This window comes from Mesoplodon bidens, assembly GCF_964165515.1.
Source record: "Mesoplodon bidens genome assembly, chromosome: 3".
NCBI classification, from domain to species: Eukaryota; Metazoa; Chordata; class Mammalia; order Artiodactyla; family Ziphiidae; genus Mesoplodon; species Mesoplodon bidens.
In genome coordinates this window covers 38,536,934-38,558,615 of record NC_138178.1, presented here as the reverse complement: position 1 = coordinate 38,558,615, position 21,682 = coordinate 38,536,934, and the positions used below count along the sequence as shown (strand labels likewise).

At 54.2% G+C, this 21,682-nt stretch overlaps 2 protein-coding genes across 4 annotated transcripts in view; one reads left to right on the top strand and one right to left on the bottom strand.

Annotated features, from left to right (window-relative positions):
• ACAN (aggrecan) overlaps positions 1-3,927 on the top strand; it is a 62,099-nt gene extending 58,172 nt beyond the window's left edge. For all 3 annotated transcript variants that reach the window (XM_081229883.1, XM_081229881.1, XM_081229882.1), the window contains 5 exons: positions 643-801; positions 1,225-1,307; positions 2,171-2,315; positions 3,127-3,309; positions 3,682-3,927. In XM_081229883.1, the coding sequence (XP_081086009.1) occupies positions 643-801; positions 1,225-1,307; positions 2,171-2,315; positions 3,127-3,309; positions 3,682-3,758 (647 nt within the window). In that variant the 3' untranslated portion in view covers positions 3,759-3,927. The remainder of the gene's footprint in view (positions 1-642; positions 802-1,224; positions 1,308-2,170; positions 2,316-3,126; positions 3,310-3,681) is intronic.
• A 1,556-nt stretch (positions 3,928-5,483) lies between these two features.
• On the bottom strand, positions 5,484-21,199 carry HAPLN3 (hyaluronan and proteoglycan link protein 3). Its single transcript, XM_081229880.1, has 5 exons — positions 21,072-21,199; positions 13,058-13,237; positions 10,811-11,179; positions 8,099-8,401; positions 5,484-7,179 (listed from the first exon to the last, which is right to left on the bottom strand). The coding sequence occupies exons 2-5, from the start codon at positions 13,179-13,181 to the stop codon at positions 6,893-6,895; spliced, it is 1,083 nt and encodes a 360-aa protein (XP_081086006.1). The 5' UTR covers positions 13,182-13,237; positions 21,072-21,199; the 3' UTR covers positions 5,484-6,892.
• Positions 21,200-21,682: the final 483 nt, after the last annotated feature.

The following is a 21,682-nucleotide window of genomic DNA, read 5'->3' as shown; positions in this document are numbered from 1 at the left end:
GAGGAGAGAAGCCCTTCCCCTCTTCCCATCTGCCACCAAGAAATAGAATGAAAAGCCAGGGTCCCTGGGTCGTGGACCCTGAGACAGTATGATGTGCTCGGCTAGAGCCAGCTCTGATAGGATAGACTTAGAGCTCTGTGTCTTCTTTGGACCCAAAGCAGACATTTCTGCTCCTCTGTCCCCACCCAAGTTTCCATTTCGTGCCCCCAGCACTGCCTGCTGCTGCCCCCTTCACACACTTCCCCGCAGCTCCCTCTCTCCCTGGAGCCCCTCAGAGCCTCTGAGACATGTTTTTCCTTAAGCCTCAACACCTCCTACCTTCCCACCTCTTTTTACCTGGCTGCTGAGCTCTGCCAGCCCTGCAGAGCAGACTTCAACAGGAGAAAAGCTTTGGGGGTGGGAGGCAATATCAGGAAAAGAAAGGGTCCCTGGCATTTCCCAGAGGCTCCTGGGGGAGGAGGGGGCAGGGCCAGGCCTCTTGGCTTCCAACTGGAGCCCCGATCCAGTCGGGCCTCTCCCTTCCTTTGGGGAGTGACCCGGAAGGCAGGGTGAACGCAGGAATCCCTGCCCTGAGACTGGCAGCAGACGCCATCCCCAGTCGGCCTCCAGGCCCTCTCCTCAAGCCCCTGACCTGTGTTGCAGACCAGAAGCTGTGTGAGAAGGGCTGGACCAAGTTCCAGGGCCACTGTTACCGCCACTTCCCCGACCGGGCGACCTGGGTGGACGCCGAGGGCCAGTGCCGGAAGCAGCAGTCACACCTGAGCAGCATCGTCACCCCTGAGGAGCAGGAGTTTGTCAACAGTGAGTGTGGCCGGGCCTCAGGGGCCCAAGCGGAGAATGGTCATGTGGGTGAAGGATCTCCCTTGACAGCAGTCAGCGAACTTGGGCCCAGTGAGGCGGCAGGGGTCGGGGGCAGGGAGGGAGGGAAGGGCACTTCCGCCGCCTGAGGGGCCACGGCTCTGGCTGCACCCAGGACAGCCCACTGTCTGTCAGAGTCAGCCCTGGATTAACCCCGAGTCTGTCACTAGTCCATGTCAGCTCAGGGAGATGGTCCAAATGCACTCCAAACATGCAGGTGCTAAGACCCTTTTCAGGACCCTGGAGGCAGGTGTCATGCTCCTAGGAGCCCACCCAGTTCCTGCCACCCCTCCATCCCCTCTGTCTCTACGAGCTCAAGTTTCTCAGACACCTTCAGGGTGTCCCATACCCACGTCCTCTCTCCAGACAATGCTCAGGACTATCAGTGGATCGGCCTGAATGACAAGACCATCGAAGGAGACTTCCGCTGGTCAGATGGACACTCCTTGGTGAGTTCTACTGGGGGCACCCGGGATAGTTGGCGGCCCAGAGAAGATGCATAAAGACCCCCAGAGAGAGACACATTCAAATCACATGCAAACATTTGCTGAGCAGCTACTGGACCGGGAGCCCTGAGATCAGAGATTGTGTCTCGTTCTTGTTCCTTTAGAGACCAGCCCAGAGCTGGACAACTGAATAATGACATGAAAGGAAGGGTGAGGGATGAGGAAGGCACTGAATGAATGAAGGCAGACCACCGAGAGGGAACATGGAAGCTTTAGAGTGGTTCCTTGCCCACAGAGGACTCGAGTCCACTCAAGGAGACAGACAGGCAGATAGAAAGCAACATAGATGCCAGCTGAACAGTACACATAGTAAATGATGGTGGTCAGCAAAGGACCTCAGGGAAGGCTCCCTGGAAGAGGCGAATATGAACAGGGTCATGGGGGAGGGGAGCAGTTACATTAGAGGAAAGGGGACTTGTTTGTCCCTGAGTCAGGCTAGAGGGAGAAGCCTGGGGAGGCAGAGTCTGGACTTGGGAGCCATAGCTCTACCTCCCAGTCCTGCCCAAGCAGGCAGCCTGGGTGACCAGCCCCGTTGGCCCATATGGAAGAGGAGAGTGTCGTCAGCTCATTAACAGGGACTGTGAGTCCTGGGGGCTCTGAGTTCCTGACAAGGACCACAGCCAGGCGGTGTGAGCAGTTCTTTGGAGGGCCCGTGGGTTCCATGGCACCTGGGACAACCCTGATCAGACTCCCAGCAGTCTTTGCGCCAGCGCCAGGAAGGGGCTTGATGGGGAGGGAGAGCAGGGGTCCGGCCAAGCTGTACTGCTGCTGCCCCCTCCTCACCCCTTCCCCACTCCCACCCACAGCAATTTGAGAACTGGCGCCCCAACCAGCCTGACAACTTCTTTGCCACTGGGGAGGACTGCGTGGTGATGATCTGGCATGAGAAGGGCGAGTGGAATGACGTTCCCTGCAATTACCAGCTGCCCTTCACGTGTAAAAAGGGCACAGGTAAGCAGCAGCCTGGGAGGGATAAGCAGCGTGGAGAGAATCAAGACTCCAGGCTCCTGCTGTGTGACCCGGGGCAAGTCACCCGGACTCCTGGCTGTTGAGGTCACCTCACCTGCCCAACTAGCAGATTGGAGCTGACCTGAGGGGCCACTCCCAATGCTAGCATCCCAGAGCTGATGGCAAGGGCCAGCCCACTAGGGACAGGGAGAGGGTGAAGGCCACAGGAGGACAGACCCCCTCCACACAGACGGTGCCTTGGATATTAGCACAGACAGTCACCCACAATCACACATAGGTTGGGAGCCTCCCTCTCTGGGGTTCCCAAGCCCGTCCGTCGCAGAGTCGGAGTTGTCAGCCTTGATCATCAGCTTTAAGTCTGTGGACACCTAGGTGCGGGTAGGAAACTCCCCACCTGTTCCTGCTCCTGGCCTCGTTCCCCTCCCTTGCTCCCTAGGCCTCCTTTAGTTCCCACTTTCCCCTGCATCACTGTTTTCATAGAGAAGTCACAGACAAGTCTGCCCGGCTCTCGCCCTCTTTCCCCACCTTTCTCCCTTTTATTCCCTTACTGCTGCTCTAAATCATCCAGGAACCCAAATGTTAGAACCACCGTTTTCCAGATTCTTAGTGCGGCATGAAAGCACCCCTTCCCCAGCAGTCAGGGCTCACTGCTGGGTGTTCAGGTTCCGTGCCCCTTCCTTGGGCTCTGAGCCCATCTCCTCACGGCCAAAGGGCGCCATACTGGCTCATGACCAGCATGGGGCATCACGGGAGACCCTCTGAGAGCCCTTTCTGAAGGGTGTTTGCCCCTCAGTGGCCTGCGGAGAGCCCCCCATGGTGGAGCACGCCAGGATCTTCGGACAGAAGAAGGACCGGTACGAGATCAATTCCCTGGTGCGGTACCAGTGCACCGAGGGCTTTGTCCAGCGCCATGTGCCCACCATCCGGTGCCAGCCCAGCGGGCACTGGGAGGACCCTCGGATCACCTGCACAGACCGTGAGCATCGCCCCACACGGCGTTAGATACCGCCAACACGTCCTCCTCCCCGCCCCCCGCTGTCTGCACCATCCGTGGGCTCCATCACAGATGTCCGCTGCCCCCAGGGAGGGCTCACTTGCACTGAGAAGGTGAAGACGAAAGCGGGTGGCCCACTTTCCTTTTCAACACCAGCCCCGAAGCCCCTTAGCCCAAGGTGGTTCCAAGAAAAATCAAAACCAAGAAGTGGGTAAAGCCTCAGGCTGCCTTCGTGAGCCCATGGTTTCTGCAGGGAGGGGAGCCAGCGGAGAAGGGGCAGGACGGGGAGAGGCTGGGCTGGCCCACTTTCTTCCCAGGGTTCACCCAGATGTTTCCATCTCCCTTTCACCCCAGCCTCCACCTACAAGCGCAGACTACAGAAGCGGAGCTCACGGCCCCTGCGGAGGAGCCGCCCCAGCACGGCCCACTGAGAGGAGCTTCCAGGACGTGCCCAGGATGCTGAGCCCAGGAGCCTTGCCAGGCTGACATCCCACAGGGATGGTGTCCTCTCCTTGTCGCTTTCTGTCATATAAGGAATTCCATTAAAGAAGGAAAAAAAATAAATCCCACATTGTGTATGCACCCACCCACCCTCCCAAATCGCCAAAACTGCATCTAATTTTCCTCCCAAATGCCAAAGCAAAGCAAACGTATTGTAACCCGTGGACTGAGTTTAGAGACGTTTCTTCAATCTCCCGTTGTGCCTTTCCAGGGACCAGCGCAGGGACAGGGGAGAAGGGGAGGGGTTAAGTTAAATAAAGAAGGTAATTTTTTGTTTCCTGACTTTATCCAAGAGCAGTGCAATCGTTGGTTCTTTCACCTCCAGGGAGAGCTAGGGAGGAGGGAGGAAAGGGCAGAGGCCTGAGGGCATGAAGAGTTCGGAACCGCAGCTGAATGTATGGATGAGACGGAGTCGGAGGGCTGCGCCATCTGTGCGGGGGAGAAGCCTGGGGGAGAGGAGGTGGCTTCCGGCCGCAGGTGAGCGTGCAGGAGAGAGCCATCGAGGGATCTTCTGAAGCGTGGGGGTCGGGTTCCCTCCGAGGGTCCCTTCTCCAGAGTCCTCTCACCCGGGTCTGCCACCCTAGCTGGTGTCGATCTCGATCTCGGCAGGGCTGGGCGGGGGGCATTTCCTTCCCGGTGGGAGTGCCGCCCAACCCTCCCCCCTCCCTCCCCCACCCCCGGGACCGTGCAGGCACCAGGGTTCCGTGCACCTATTTATATTTTTGAAAACTAAAGATTATGATAATTATAATGATAATAAAGACATTGGAAGAGATCTATTTCTTTTCTTTTCCCTTCTTTTCTTAATTTAAAGAGAAGGCGACCATGGTCCAGGGTCAACTGAAGGGGCTCTTAGGTATGGGGGCAGTGGGGACACATTTTGATCAAATGACCCCGAATTCTTGCAAATCCTGTCTGATCAGAAAGCCTGGGACAGTCACACTTGTGGTGCTTTATTTTCACAAGTGTACCTGTGCATATGATGGATTCTGTGTGTGTGTGTGTGTGTGTGTGTGTGTGACAGCCAATGGGTGCTGTGTATGGATTTGCCAGTTGGCATGCTGTCAAAGAACAACTCAAGTGAGACATCTGGCCACTATCCAGAGTTTGGTCCTTTGATTTACACTGTTTGCTCACATAGGAAGAGTCGATTGGTAGAGAGAGTCCAAGAACAGAAGCAAAATCAGGACTTGTAAGAGGGAAGAAAAAAATTGCAGACAGCCTAGGAACAGTGAATCTTGCTTATACATTTTTGAGGTCAAATGGATAGCTAGCCGCTAGCACAAAGGTCTGGGCATCCTGTCCTTAAGTAGGCTGTAGGATATCAACGAAAACGATTTCGACTCTTTATGGATTTCCCTCAACAGACCTTGAGTCGAGTTGGAGTGTGCACGCCAGGCAGTGACCCTCCGCCAGCCTCCTCCTTAGAAGGCCAGGTCGGCGCCACCCTCTCATCATACTTGCTCAGCGGGCATTGATTCTGTGTTTATGAAGGTGTCTGGGTGTTGGTTAGTGTGTGCCAGTGTGAGTCTGCTAGTGTCTCTTTGGGTGTGTACGTGTGTGGTTGAGTATTTGTTGGTGAATATTTTTGTGTACCCAGGTTACCTACAGATCTGGAAAGGATCAGTGGACAAAAGCAGAGGATGCAGCAATGGTCACATTGTAGGAACACAATAATCATGCAATTTATTGATTAATTAACTGATTCATTGGGAACACAACTGTGTCAGTGGTTTTCAACCCTGAGCCTGCATCAGCATCGAGAGGGCTTGTGCTGGGTCCCACTCCAGAGTTTCTGACTCAGCAGATCAGGGGTGGGGTCCAGAAATTTGCATTTCGAACACGTTCCCAGGTGAAGCTGGTGGTGCTGGCCACACTTTGAGAAGCACTGGGCTACTTGAAGGGTAGAGTGAATTACTGATTGTGGGTGACAGAGGTGTGCCTGCGCAGAGGCAAAAGGTCTGGTTTCCTGAGGCTGACATGGGGGGCGGTGGGGACAGAGGGTGAGGCACAGAGAGGGCTGGTCTCCAAGATCCTCTGCAGGGCACAGCTTCCTCTGGTCTCCCGAGAGGTACCTCCCACTCTTGGGCTGTGTCCACACAGACTCACAGCCGGGAGTGAGATGGTGGGACAGCGAGCCAGCGCCTCCAGCTGCTAGGCCAGCCCCCGAGGCAGGGTGTCCCCAGGGCAGGCAAGGCCAGACCACGGCAGCCCAAAGGTGCAGCCCATGGCGTTTCCCACCCACTCCAGTGGACAGACCCAGTCGACCTTTGAAGTCTGGGACAGAATGGTCCCCCATTCCCACCAGGCAGGGAGCTGGGCCCTAAGACTGAATGAGATAAAGAGTGAGACCCAGAGCACGGACTCGGGGTGGAGGAAGGGGTCACAGCACCATTTGTTGTCCAAAAAAAGTACACACACCTGAGGGCTGCTCCCCAAATAGGGAAAAATGAGAACAAAATATGGACTCTTTGGAACTAAGAAAAGGAAAAAATGGGGAGGAAAGTCTCTCTCTTCCCTGGGATGTCACACAGAAGCCCAGGGGCCTGCTTCCAGCCCTAGCTCCTCCGCCATGCTGATGTGGGCCAGCTGCTTGCCAAAGAAGTACGAGAGGGCAGGAGGCTGCAAGGCCCAAAGCTCAGCTCCAGAGCCACCCTGGATGCCCTCTCCTCTCCTCAGGCTGAGGCGGAGGGAGGATTGCAGCCACCACGCCCTGGCATCTCGTGCCACTGCCAGCTCTGGGCGCCAGCCTCCCAGGAGCAGGGAAGGGGTCTGGGCTCAGCAATGGCAGAGAGCCCTCGTGAGCCCATGGACCTCAAGTGTCCTGGAGGAGAGGGGCAGGAGGATTCGTGGAGGGGGAGAGCCTTGGAGTGTCTACCTGAGTAAAGGGAAGATCTGGGATCTGTGGGATTTACAAAAAAAAATAGTATTTAAAAAATTTTTAAGTTGAAAAGTATAAAAACAAAATGAAAATTGCCCCAACCTGCAAGGGAAAATGAACTACTCAATAAATACAGCCCGTGAGCGGATGGGGTAGGCGTGAGTACAGAGCTGGAGCCCGGCGCTAGCGCGGCCGGTAGCAATAGACGCCATACTTGCGGCTATGTGGGTCTGGGAAACCGAAGCTTCGGACCCCAGGCTCCAGGGACCCACAGTTGCGACGTGGGTGAGCCACAGGGTAGCGGGCACTGCCATCTGCCAGCCAACCAGCGTCGCAACGGTCCAGGCCGTGGAACTTCCAGGCGGCAAAGAGCTGGCCCACCTTGGCGATCTGGGCACCATCTTCCTGGCAGGCCTCCTTTGCCTCTGCCAGTGTCAGCTTCTCAGGGTGCTCCAGGTAGTACACCTGCCCTGTGGGATGTGGGGCGTGAGAGCTGGGCAGTGGAGTGGGCAGCCAGAGAAGACAACAGGGCCTGGAGCAATGCCAGCCCATCCAGACCCCACCAACCAGCCCCCAAAGACCTGACAGCTCTCTGAGCCTAGGGAGATGCCAGGCTGTGGGCATCTGCAGTGGATACTGTTGGGGGATAACTTCCCAGTCCTCATCCCCTCTCTGAGAGTGCCATCCTACCTGCCATGGGGCTGGGGTTCCTCCAGTCATATCGGTACTCCACCCCAGCCTTCCCTAATTGCACCCTGGGTTGGTGCCCCACCTCTGCTGGACCAATCAGAGTCTCTCATTCACTCAGACATTTACTGAGCACCTACTATGTGCCAGGCACTTTTCTAAGTGCTTGGGATATGGCACGGAACCAATTTGTTTTTATTCATTTATCTTCCCATGAAATGAGCTCCTCTGTGAGGACAGACTGTGTTTTATTTGTCTATGATGACCAGTGCCTAGCCTTGGCCCCAGCACATAGTGGGCACTCAGGAAATGTTTGATGAATGACTAAACCAATGATGGGTGTGAAGCAACAGCAGCAAAGCACTCAAAACTCAGCTGGGGGACTTCCCTGGTGGTCCAGTGGTTAAGACTCCACACTCCCAATGCAGGGGGCATGGGTTCAATCCCTGGTTGGGGAGCTAAGATCCCGCATGCTGCAAGGCGCGGCCAAAATAAATAAATAAAATAAAGAGCATCCCTAATGAACACAGGAAACTTAAAACAAAACAAAACAGAACAAAAACCTCAGCTGGACATGGCTTCAACATGTACAGGTGCTCCAGACCTCCAGGTGAAGGTGCCAGCAGGGTGGGCAGAGAGGTCTGAAAGCTCCCCAGATGCTGCCCTTCCACCCGCAGGCCTGTGCTCAGCCATTCCACTCACCCCTGAGGGCAGCAGCAAAGCAGAACACATCATAGCGGTGCAGGCGGCGGTGGCGTGGGCCGTAGCTGCGCACGCCAGGTGCCAGGCCCAGGCCACCGCAGGGGTGTCGGGCCTGCGTGATGGGGTACTGCACAGAGGCGTCCTGCAGCCAGCCTGCGTTGCACCAGTCCAGGCCTTCCTCCCAGGCCCGGAACAGCTGCTCAAAGGAGGCCACCACCGCGTCCTGTTCCTCGCAGGCCCACTGGGCCTCGTGGAAGTTGAACTGGTAGCGCCCTTGGGGGTGCTGGTAAGGGAAGACCACACCTGGGAGGGAGGAAAAAGCAGCTTGAATGGATGGGCTGGGCCCAGCTGATTGGAGACCTAAATCTATTGGGACAGACGCTCCCCTCAACACACACACACACACACACACGCGCGCGCGCGCGCACACACAATCCCTCAGAAAAACTCTGTAAACCTGTCATCTCCTGTCCAATATCCAAATCTGAGGCAGAGCCTACATCTGCTTTACATCTCCCTCCCAGAGCTAGACTGGCACACAGCAGTACTCAGAAAACTATTAGCTTGTTAAGGTAATGAATTAATCAGCTAACTAATATCCCCAACTACAGAATGAGACTAAGGCCTAATTCACAGGGCTGTTGCAAGAACCCCAGTGCTATGGTCTCGATGTGTTCCCCCAAATTCAGATGTTTAAATCCTAATGCCCAATGTGTTGGTATTAGGAGGTGGGGTCTTTGGGAGGTGATTAGGTCAGGAGGGCGGAGTCCTCATGAATGGGGTTAGTGCCCTTTTAAAAGAGACTCCAGAGACCACCTCCCACCCCCAGCCCCTTCCACCGTGTGAGGACACAGCGAGAAGTCTGCAATCTAGCAGAGGGCCCTCACTTGACCATGCTGGCACTCTGATCTGGGACTTCCAGCCTCCAGAACTGCGAGAAATGAATTGCTGCTGTTGTTTATGCCGCCCACACTGCGGTATTTTATTACAGCAGCCTGAGCCAAGACACCAGTGAGGAGGTACTGCCATCTACAGGAGAGGGTGCACTGTTGGGCTCTGGCTCTCCCTGTCACTAGCTGAGACCTCATCATCTACATTAACACTAACATTAATGTGGAAGCTTCTTAGGAGAATACAAGTTTCTACGTGGGACAGACGGATTCAGGGGAAGAGGAGGGATGGTAAAAGGTCTTAATAAAGGGGAGGCTCAAGGTCAGGGAGGTCCTGGGCAGGGGGCTTCCCTTTCTGGTGCCAGAGGCTTATAGGTACCATAGGCTCCCTCAAAAGTCACCATTCATGTTTGAAACTTTACCATAATAAAAAAATTTTTAAACACCCTAGATCCAGTCTCTACCAAGTCAGATGAAACCTTAAGGAGAGGCGGTATCCCTAGTGCCTGGGACTGGCATTGTTTAGAAGCAGGGCCTGGAGTCCTTAGAATCTCCTTCCTGTGGCCAGGGGCCTGGGAACATCTGGGCCCCACACCCCCAATATCACCTGGGGCAGGAAGCCAGGCCCCTGGGCAGAGCCAGGTTGAGGGGGCAGAGAGGCCCCTGGGCCTCGACCATCAGCACACAACCTCCATGTGTGTTTGCAGGGGGCTTATTTCATGCCTGGTTCCGTCCCAAATTCCCAGCCCATCCAGCCGCAGGAACACGGTGAGGGTTCCCTGTTTCTCTAGGCTGCTTCTGTGGTCCCCAGACAAATGGCTCTCACAGGCTCCCTCCCATCCCCCACCATCCCCAACGTCATAGGCCACCTCTGGGACACCATCTAAGCCACGTGGACTGGGGATGCAGCTGCTGATGGCAAAGATCTGCACTGACTGATAGGCCCTTGACTCACATTTATCCTCATCTCCTCGAAGGAGGTAAAGGAGGAACTGCCCTTGTTCTTCATTTTACACGTGAGGGGACTGCAGCTCTGGGGGTGAAGCACTGACCCAGGGTACCACAGCTGGGATGGGATGGACATAGAGTCAGGTCACCCTTCTCTACATACCCCCCAGCTGCCTCCCTAACAGGTAGGAGATATATGAGGACACACAGCCCCATTCTAGAGACAGAGAAGGTAGGAGTCATGTAGAGATCACAACAGGGACCCATACATAAGATCTAGTGTGTAGAGTTTGGCTGGCTTGCACAGCACTGGTTTGCTTTTTTTTTTTTAAGTTAGATTTCACATAAAAATATAAGCTTCTCTTTTCAAATCAGAAAATCTGGCTGCACTAGGCCTGCTTCTGATGTGGCATCATCAGCTGGGCCTGAATAGAGCAGCTACTTTCGGATGGGATGAGGGCTCAGGAGTGCGCCCCAGTCCCCACCACTCCCTATCACTCACCCTGGGCTGCCTCATTTGCTTGTGTTGCCTGCCAACCCTGCTTGAATCTCAGCTCTGTCTCCATCAGCTGTGTGCCCCGCTCTTGTCCCCCTCTCTCTGAACAGGATGTGAGCAAGAGGGAGTAGAGAGTAGTAGATTCTGAGGCCAAACCCCTACTCGGCCATTTATGAGCTGTGTGACCTTAGGTAAGTGACTTGACCTCTCTGTGCCTCAATTTTTTCAGCTGTACAATGGGAGTGAGAATAAGAGCAGCTTCCTCCTGAGGTTGTTCTGAGGATTAAATGTTTATCTGCCAAAAGCACAGAGGTTTGGATGCTTTCTCAGAGCCCTCTCCCTGTAGCTCCCAGGACCCAGCCCCCATTGGGGTCTCACCCCGCAGCTCCAGCTCCACCAGGCCACTTTCATCCTCCAGCCCATCAATGACCTCGCAGCGGTAGCGCCCATAGTCCTCCAGCCTCAGGTCCCGGATCTCCAGTGACACTTCACGCTCCCTCTCCTGCCACAGATGTACCCGGCCTCGGTAGTCTCCGAAGGCGCGGTGCCTCAGCCCAATAGCCACCAGCACGTCCTGCTCCGGGGCCCCATTCTCTGACAGTTTCCACCATTTGATGCGTACGGGCCGAGGAGAGACCAGGGCCGGCTCGTAGTGGTAGCGGCAGGGCAGGGTCACGTTGGCCCCACGGTAGGAGAACAGGATCTCCTCAGGCGTCTCTACCACCAGCTTCACTCCATTGAAGATGCCTGGGGGGAGAGGCAGGTGCAGATGGGGACCTGCTGCAGCACGTCTGTACCCCTGCAAAGGCCAACCCCACCCTCACTCCCAGCTCCCACCAGGCCCAGGGTTCTAGATTACAAGAATGGCCGCAGTGCTGCACCCCTCCCTGTATCCACACGCTCTGCAACACAACTTTACATCTCCTTCCATCAGGAGGTGACTCTATGCACCGCCCCCTGCCACCTTGAATCCTTGCTGGCCCTGCCACTTGCTTTGACCAAATGAATGTGGTGGAAGTGACTGTTCTGTGGTGCTTGCTCTGAGCCGAGGCTCCAGGAGGCCCTGCTGAGGCTACTCTTTCTCCCGGAACCTTGCCAACCACCATCAGAACAAGACTGTGCTCACCTGCTAGGTGAGAACACGCAGAGAGCAGAGACAAGCCATCCCAGCTGAGGCCATCCTAGACCAACCAGCCCCCAGCTGATCTGCCTGCCAACCGCAGGCACGATCAATTAAGTGAGCACAGCCAAGACTGAAGAGATGGAGCCCAGCCCAAAATGCTGACCAAAATGGAATCATGAGCAAAATACATGGCTGTTGTCTTAAGCCACTAGGTTTGTTAGGTATAAGAAGCAAACTGGGGGACTTCCCTGGTGGTCCAGCGGTAAAGAATCCTCCTTCCAATGCCGGAGACACCGGTTCGATCCCTGGTCGGGGAAATAAGATCCCACATGCCGCGGGGCAACTAAGCCCGCGCACCATAGCTACAGAGCCCACGCGCTCTGGAGCCCACGCACCACAACTAGAGAGAAAAAACCCGCACACCACAACTAGAGAGAAGCCCGTGCACTGCAAGGAAGATCCCACGTGCCACAACTAAGACCCGACGCAGCCAAAAATAAAAAAAGATAAAATAGAAAATATTTTTTTTAAAAAAGAAGCAAACTGGTGTAGCAGGCAGCAAGAGCACCCCCAGATGGGTGGGTGGCTGGGACTCTAATCCCCCTGAGTCTCCTTCCCTAACACACTGGCCACAGGAGACCACAGCCTGCCCCTCACTCTCTGTCCACTGTCCACCACGACTCTTCCCAAACACCCGGAAACACAGGTGAGATGAGGCCAGGACTTCTAGAGATTATAGTCAGGGCTCAGGGGGACAAACAAACACAGAGCCTCCCGTGCACCACAAGAACCAGGTTTATGGGCTAAGGCTGGCCCATCTCTAACTTGAGCCCCTCTGTAGGGGCCTCATGGTCTTAGGATCTTGGGTCTGGACTTGAGACCTTGGAGGTACACAGGGTGGGGGCAGGGGGTAGCCTCGGGGGTAAGAAGGAGACAGACAGGGAGGCTCCCTGCAGAGGAGCTCATGCTGAAAAACAGCTACACCTAACAAGGCCTCGCCTATGTCAGGGTTTCTGTGAGGATCATACGAGGTAACATATGTAAGGCACCTAGAAGCATGCCTGACACACAGTAGGTGTGTAAAACCACTGATAAAAAGTCACCTGCCCAAAGCCACGTAGCCAGTAAGTGGCAAAATTGAGATTCAGACTCACATCTCCCTAACCCCAAACCCCCTTTCCACTGGGGAGACCTGGGGAGGTGATGTTTAAGCAGAATCTTGGAAAATGCGGCAGGACTTTGGGGAAAGTCTAAAAAGCAAAAATGACTGTCCTACAGTGCACTTGGCTCCACATCTGAGCGGCCAGCAAACACGGAGTAACAGAACCACACCTCTTCTGCTCATCTTAGAAACGAGGCTGGACCACTGCACAGCTGGGAGAGGAGCTGCTGGCTTCATACCCTCGCCCCTGTCCCAACCTGGAACCTGCACATCACAGCAGGGGCCGGGACAGGTCTTCGTCACCTGGCCGAGCCAGAAGTCGACCCAGGAGGCCACCCACCTTCGCCGTGGCCCTTGCCCGGGTTCCAGCCGTGGGGACTATTGGAGTAGTAGAAGCCGTTGTAGAAGGGCAGGCCCGAGACACAGCACAGCGGGAGGAGCAGGCCCAGGGCCGGCAGGCCCATGACGTCATGCACGTGGCAGCGCCCAGGCGTCGGGGAAGGCTGGGGGCTGGGGCAAACTGGGAAGAGGAGAAAAACAAGCCAGTGAGAGAAGCCCTGAGGCGGGGGTCCAGGGACCCCTGGGTTCCAGCACCCACTCATTCACTCGATCAACAGGAAATTGTAGAGCATCTTCTGTGTGCCAGGCACCTTTCTCGAGGCCAAGGAGACAGTGGTGATGAGCTAGACAAGGTCCCTGCTCTAAGGGGACTGCACCCTGCAGGCAAGATGGGCAACAAGCAAGCCAACAAGTCCTAAACAGGAGTTAGGAGGCAGCAAAAAGACCATGGAGAAAATTAAGCAGGATGATATGACGGTATCACCATTTTTCAAACAACGGGATTGAATTGGAAAAGTTGTGAGCAGCATTTTTTAATGACATCCAAGAGACTAGACTAGACTAGAAAACACCAGGTGGCATTCATGGTTAGTGAAGATGAGTCCTGCACTGCAGAGCTTTTGTTTCAGTCCAGAAACATCTGTGGGGATGAGGTGAGGGGGCGGGGGTCACAGTGTGAAATTATTTCTTATCTTGGGTCGAGGTAAAAAAAAAAATTTAATACCATGCTAGAGTACTTCTGGGGGGCTATTCCAAGTTCAGTGGACATGCAAATAAAATAGGCAGCTGGCCCATGGGCTGTAGATTGTTGATTCTACTTTTTTGTATTGCATCAAAATATTATATCTTTTTAAATTTTATTTTATTTTTGGCTGAGTTGGGCCTTTGTTGTTGCGCACCGGCTTTCTCTAGTTGCAGCGAGCGGGGGCTACTCTTGGTTGCGATGTGCAGGCTTCTCATTGCGGCGGCTTCTCTTGTTGCGGAGCACAGGCCCTAGGCGCGCGGGCTGCAGTAGTTGTGACTTGTGGGCTCTAGAGCGCAGGCTCAGTAGCTGTGGCGCACGGACTGAGTTGCTCCGCGGCACGTGGGATCTTCCCGGACCAGGGCTCGAACTCGTGTCCCCTGCATTGGCAGGCAGATTCTTAACCACTGCACCACCAGGGAAGTCCCAAAATATGATGTCTTGATTATTGAGGGGTTTTTTGCACACACACTCCCCTCCCTTAAATTTGCACATGAAGCTAGTGCCTCACTCACCTTCCCCCATCCCTGCCCTGCTCATTGCCATTTACTGAGTACTCTCACCAATTAAAAGGCCGGGTGATACCTTGGAGGAGCTCAGTCCAGGAAAGGGGCAAAGTCACAGGCAGGAGATATCGTGTGGTGAGTACAAAGATAAAGTACAGAAAACTAGACTTGAAGACACAGGAGGTAGCCAGGTGGAAAAGGACAGCAGGGTTTGCCCAGGAGGGGGCGCAGCAAGTGCAAAGGTTCAGAGGCCAGAGAGCACGTGGAGGGCTGGGGTGTCTTGCCAGTTGTCCATTTGTGCGCCCCCCCCCCACTCCCTGGTCCATCTCTGCTCTTTTCTACCCTGCACTGATCACTCCTCCCAGGCCCCCAGGCCCTCTGGCTTCCAGCTAGATTCAGCCAACAGGAGGCACACACAGGAGATGGGCAGGAGGGGAGAGAGGTTGTGTCTCTGCAGTACCCGTGTCCCGGCAGGATCACAACTCCGCTCTCATGGCTCTGTAACACTCTTTCCTCCCCTTTCCCCCCGAGGCCAGGGGGGCACCGACTGCCATTGCTTGTCTCTGCACCCTGACTCCCTAGTTTGTTGCCTTTACTCTCCTCTCTAAATGTCATCGCATCATTAGAATCTCTTTATGGAAACATCTAGGGTGAATTCTGCTTCCTGCCAAGGCGCTGGCTGATATAGGGGAAAGGAGGGGAGAGGGCACGGCAGGACCAGAGTCTACATGCCTTTGTGGGTCAGACCCAGCAGCCTGTCCTTTGTCCCCAAAGCCCTAGGGTGCCAGTAATGGCTTTAAGCAGGGGAGCCACAGGATCAGACCTACATCTTAGAAACATCCCTCTGGGGGCTGAGTGGAAAGTAGGGCAGCAAGACCTGAGTTGACAGCAGGCATTTGGAAGTATGGCTGTGATTATCATGCAGCAACATGGAAAGTGCTTAGGGTATCATTTAGAATAGACAAGGGAGAACATAGACTTGCCACTCTGCTATGATTGTAAGTGTGTGGCCCTAAGAATGGCTGTGAACAGGAACCAGAAGGGGAGGGAGCAGCAAAAGGAGAGAAAGGGAGAGGAAGGGAGGGAGGAAGAAGAAAAGAAATGCATTGGTCTGTAAGGGTGGTGGGATTGTGGGGGAAACATTCTTGTTTCCAGAACAGTTAGGAGCTCTTGCTGGAGAGGAAGGAATGGATGTGAAGGAAGTTGAGGGGTAGAATTCACTGTTCCCTTAGTCCTCTTTGCAGAGAGCCCAAGGCCCAGACTTGCCCTCTGTGCCTTGCACAACAGGAGGACACTGTGAGCCTTGCTTCTTGTCCAAGAGGAATCCCCAGGTGACACCCACAAAGCCTCTTGGTGACTTGGATCTGGGCAGCCTAAGCACAAACAACCTAATAGAGAAGTTTGGACCCCTGGTAATGCGCTTTTCTGTTATATGTATGCTGTGCAGTTAATATGCTCCCAGTTAATATGCTTGTGAGCAAAAATAATACATGCCACATGCAGGTCTTACACTGAAAACGATCTGGGATACCTTTCCTTGGTATTCTTTCCCCCAACCTGTTGGCAGCCAGAGTAGCCACCTTAGACTCAGAGATGGAAACCACAGGCTTAATGACAGAGCCACCCCACCAGCCCTGGACCTCCCCCACCTACACTGTGTCATGAGAGAGAAAGAAAGTCCTATTGTATTTAAGCCACCACATTTGAGTCTCTTCATGAACGTAGCTTAGCCACACTTGGCCTAAGAAATAACTCCACAGGGCTGCTATGATCAGCATAAAAATATTAACAGCTGACTTTAATGAGCACTTACTATCTCACTTAATTCTCACCACAACCTCTAGAGGTGGGACCTATTGGTATCCCCATTTTACAGATGGGAAAATCAAGGCACAGAAAGATTAAATAATCTGCCCAAGGTCATCCAGCTAGGAAGCAGCAAAGCCAGGATTTGAACGCACTCCAGCTCCAAAGCCTGGAACCACAATATCAAACTAGGGAAAGTGACATGTATAAAGCACATAGTCCAGTGCCTGGCACAGATCAGGTCCTCGTAGGAGTTAGTTTCCTTTCCCTTCCTTGGGTTTCCATGTTTAGAATGCAGAGAAAAGTGGAATGAGGTTGGAGAGGCTGGATGTCCCAGGGTCCGCCCTGTCCCTGGGCACCCAGAGCCTCCTGGAGCAGAGAGGCTCCCCAGCCTCCGCCCGCAACGTTTCCAGCCTCTTTCCAGCACCTCATCTAGTACAGATGCTCCCCAGTGAGAAACGGCTTCCCCAGGATGAGCAAATGCAGGCATTTCTGCCACAAAGTGATTTTCGTCTGCCTGGGGGGAAAATGTGTATTTTTGTAAAATCACGCATTAAAAAATAACAATGTTAGGGGAAAAATAAGTTTGGGGCAAACTACTCAAAACATATGCAACTTTATAACCAGAGCACTAACAAAAACAAGAGCAATCCTAAAAAAAACAAAACAAAACAAAGCACCAGCATCGTTAACACTCCACTGACACTGGCACCCACGTCCCATCAATCAGTCCTTTGCAGACTTCACGCACCACTGGGGCAAGGGCTTCTTCCTTCAACATGTAGGTCCTTGGGGGCATTGGATTCCAATTTTGGTAAATTCCAATGGATTTACCAAAATTAAAAATCTGACACAGGGTGAAGTCACCTTCTTCAATGTTCTGTTTTGTTTTGTTTTGTTTTGTTTTAACACAGAGGAAATGTCTTTGCAACTTCTTCGGCTGGTTCCAACTTTTATCAGAAAACTTTATGCTAAGTTCTGTTAAGCAGCTAAACCAGCTGTACAAGCATTCCTCCCTCACCAAATCTATTGCATCCTTGAGGTGGGATGGCAAGAGTTTGGATATTAAGAATTTGGGGGATCCAGATAGGGAGGGATGCTGTGTTATTCAAATCTATTTGGTTTCTGTGTTGGACAGTGAATAGCAAGCATTTGGATAGTGAGGGACATCTGTATTAAAGAAAGGCACTTTCTGCAGGACTGGCAGCATTTATCTTAAGGAATTCATACATTGCTAAGGTTTTCTCTTTAATTGTGAGAACTCTTGTTTCAGTCACTCCAATACATTAGCGAGCTGGAAAAAAATCACCACCAGACCAATGCGATTTCACCGACGTTGTTCCCCCAGGGTTCTTACCACCCATGGATGAGGTAATTCACAGTTCAGAAACATGAGCTGAGGCAGAACAGACCGTTGCACCTTCTGGTGTCTCCAGAACCAGAGTTCTGCCCTCCAGAACCGCAGAGCGTAAGTCTCTGAGGCACCCTTTCCCAGCCTCAGAGACCCCAGCCCACACTCACAACCTTGAGCCTGGGCACCACACTTTCTCCCTGGCTTTTAAAGGGCTTCCACATCCAACAGCTCCCTTGATCCTCCCAAGAGCTCCCCACCCCCACCTGATCAGCAAGGAGAATTTCATTCTCCCCAATTAATCCACAAGTGAATTAAGTGAACAGAGACACCGAGGCATGAAGCAACTGTCTAAAGGTGACACGGCCTGGAGGTGGTAGAGGCAGGACTCTGTTGAACTCTTTTTAGCCAATCTCCATAACAATCTGTCATACTTAAGGGCTGCCTTCTACTTGTCAACACACTTTCATGAACATCATTGCTTATAGGCCTCACAATGTCAGAATTATTACCCCCATTGTACAGACCAGGAAACTGAGGTTCTGAAATGTTAGGCTGCTTGGCTAAGGTTACCCAGGTAATAGATGAAGGAGATGGAACTTGATCGCATTCACTCAACAGATATTTATCATGCATTTACCATGTGCCAGGCATGGTTCTAGGCACTGGGGTTACAAACCAGGGGTCCTTGTGGGGTTTACACTCTAGTGAGGGAGACGGACAATAAACACCACGTGGGATAATGTGATGTGAATGAACATGTGGCACGTGATAGAAGATGATGAAGCAGGGGGGTGGGGGGGTCCTGTCAACAGGATGGGTCAGGAAGGCCTCCCTGAGAAGGGGATGGGCAGTGAAGGCATGAGCTTTGAAAATCCCAGGGAAAAGTTTTGCAGGAAGAGGGAACAGCAAGGGCAAAAGCCTATGGCAGGAGCAGCTTGAAGGCCAGTAAGGTGGGAGCCCAGAGACAGAGAAAGGGAGGGTAGCAGGAAATGAGGTCCAAGTAGCAGTCACAGGCCCCAGGCTGTAGCCCTGAAGGGAAGATACGGAAGAGTTTTCCACAGAGGAGTGTCATGAATCTGATTTACATTCTAAAAGGGTCATTCTGGCTATCTTCGTACCTCAGTCAAGTGCATGTCCTCATCCTGGCTCTTCCTTTCCAGCTACAAACAGCCCTAGTTCTCTCCATTACTTCTCTGGTCTGAGCACCCACCTTGGTTTACTCCCTGGCTTATTAACATAGCTGCAAATGGAGAGGTGTGATCTGGTTAACATCCCTCTGGGATGTCAACCCAGCAGTCAAGCAACCTTAGAATAGGTGGGGGGATGCCAGGAAAAACAAAATGAGTCTGAAGAAAAGATCAGCCTGTGTCCAGGAGCTACAACCCTCCTTAGGAGTAGTGACCCTGGGCAAGTCATTTGACTCATCTGAACAGAAGTCTCCTTGTCTCCAGAGAATACTAACAGAATACTAACAGGCTCAGGGGCTGAGGACAAGGACCACCCTGGATGTCAAGGCTAAAACACAGAACAGAGTCCTGGGTGTGAATCAGGGGTGGCAACTGCTGCCTAGTTGCTGCCCTGCCCCAGGCCAATCCCCAACCACAACCACCAAGGGGAGCGATGGACGGCCTCTGCTCCCTGAGGCTAGCTACCCTGCCATCAGCCCCTCAGGACCACCACAGAGATGTCACCAGCTGGAAGGCCCATGTTCAAGTCCAGCCCAGTCACCTTGGCAGTGAGTGGCTCCAGCAGATTTGGGGCACCCAGACTTGGGCACACAGGTCTGGGCCCAGCATTAGGGCTGGACACACCTGCATCCTGCTGTGTGACCTTGGGCAAGTTACTCAACCTCTCTGGGCCTCCACTTCCTCCCCTGTAAAAAATAATAATAGTAGCACCTCCCTATGGGTCTGTGGTGAGAATTATAAAGATGAATTTTGTTCAGCCCCTGACACACAGCAGGTGCTCAACAAATAGTAGCTAATACATATTGGTGGAAGACACAGTGACAGGCTTCAGGCTCTAGAATCAGATTGGCCACCTGGAATCAGTTCTGGCTCCACCCACTTACTAACAGTCTGTCACTGGGCAAGTCACGGAGCCTCAGTTTCCTCATCTGTAAAGTGGTAGTCAACAATAATACCAACCAGAAAAGCTTTTTGTGAAGATTAAGGAAGAGGAGGGCTACTGAGCACTTTGAAAACTGCCTGGAGGGGGCAAGCACTCAAAAAATATTAGCTATGATTACTACTGTTAACAGTTTACAAAGTGAGTCTCACAAGATTTCAGTAGATTGTTCTCTCTCATTGTCTAGAAGAAAAGCAGCCACTGTTGGCGAAACAGGCCAAGGGAGGTGAAGACCCAAGGCTTTATCTTTGGAAAACAGGTTAGAGAAAACTCAGGTCTCCTGACGGCCCATCCCCTTGCTTTTCCTAGCACCACTTGCCTTGGGACCCCTCCACACACCCGAATACGCTGAACCCTGACTTGGAAGGAAAATGGAGCTCCACCGGACCACCCCGACTACACAGCTGGGGAGTACAGGTCTCCCAGACACCAGCAGAGGGAAGCATTGCCCTCCAGGTCTCCAGCAGACCCGGCTCCCCGAGAGGAATTTGACTTCGGTGCCCCCTGTTTGGGCAAGGCTTACAAGGGCCTTTGAAACCTGCGGTTCCCGGAAAGTGGAAGCTGGAGGTGTTTCCTACCAGCATTCCCAGCCCATTGGCCCATGCAAGGCCGCGGGAAAGGGGCCAAGGGCGTCTGTCAATCACCTCCCCCCCGCCCCGTTGCAGTGGGCACTCCGGAGGTCGGCGCTGGACGCCAAGGTCCAGACCGGGTCACAGGCTGCTGGAGGCCACCCAGCGAGCTGGTGACAGGGCTGGGTCCAAGTGCCCGGAGCTGTTTCCTTCCTGGCTGCTCAAAAGCCCTAAATTCCTCCCTTAGCGATCCCATCTCCCACCCAGGGCTCTACCCTCCGCCCTCCCTGCCCCTCTGCTGTCCCTAAGACAGAAACCCCAGTGAATCCGGGCCTGAAACCGACGGGCATCCATTGAGTTTGCCCTGGGATGGCCAGAGCAGGCCGGCAGAGGCCGAGAGGCGCAGGTCCGCCTGCCCGCTGCCTCACGAGTTGTCCCCAGCCCCTGCCAGGGTTCCCGCGGCCCCCGGAAGCATCGGACAGATGCCCCGGGGCAGAGCCTGGCGGGCGTTGCGCTGTGCTGGAGGCTGCAGGACCGCGGCAGGACGAGACGGGAAGGGACCCGGTGGCTCCCGGTGGGAAAGAGGGGACCCGAGTAGTGGTCTCGGAGGCCACTGGTTTCCCTCGGCATTTGCCTCCTCGCGAACAAGGGTCTATGCACAAGGGTCCCAGGCAAGTCAGCCCGCGCCCCGCGCTGCTCTCAACCCACTGGCGCCGGGGGAGCCCCCCCCCCAACCGGCGCTGGCGATCACAACCCAGCTCCGCTCTGGCCCCACGGTGCCCAGCTCACTCCTCCGGCCGGTTCCCCAACCCTGCCCCGGGAGGCGTGGGGCCTGCAGGAGACCCAAAGCGGGAAAGGAGGAACCGGCCCACAGGGGGCCCCAGGAGCCCGGCGACCTCTGATCCACGTACTGTCCCCAGGCGGCTCCTCGACGGCTCGAGCGCTCCAGGCTGCGGGCTGACAGGGTCCGAGGAAGCAGGCGGATTTCGGTATCTTGAATGGCCAGAAAGGAAGCGGCAGCGGACAAATCCCCGCGCTCCCGCCGGGCCAGCCCCTTAAAGGAACACACGCCCCTTTCCCTCCCTCGGGCTGGGCCCAAAGGGAGGAGGTGCTACAGACTTGGGCTGTCTCCAGACTCGGCTGGAAACCACCCAACCCGCAGAGCTGCTGGCCGCGCTGTGAAGGGAGAATCCAGGAGTTGAGGCTGTCACATCTGGGGGAAGGAAGTCGGGGAGGATGGAAGCGGAGCGTTTGTAGAGGGAGGGTCTCATTAGAACGCTCCGGTTTACCAAAAGCATTGGGACTAAGCAGGTGGAGCCCCTCTCCACACTGCAGGTGGACTATGGCTGCCCCCCACCTTCAGGAGAGGGAGGGGTGAGCGTTCTGTATACCCGCCTTTCCCCCTATAGAAGGCAAGGGGGCACTGACATCCCTCCTGCCTCTGAGTTTGACCGTCAGGAAATCACCAGTCAGCCTCTTAACTCAGTGTCAGGCACAGGGATGCTGCCCCTAGTAGGTGGGG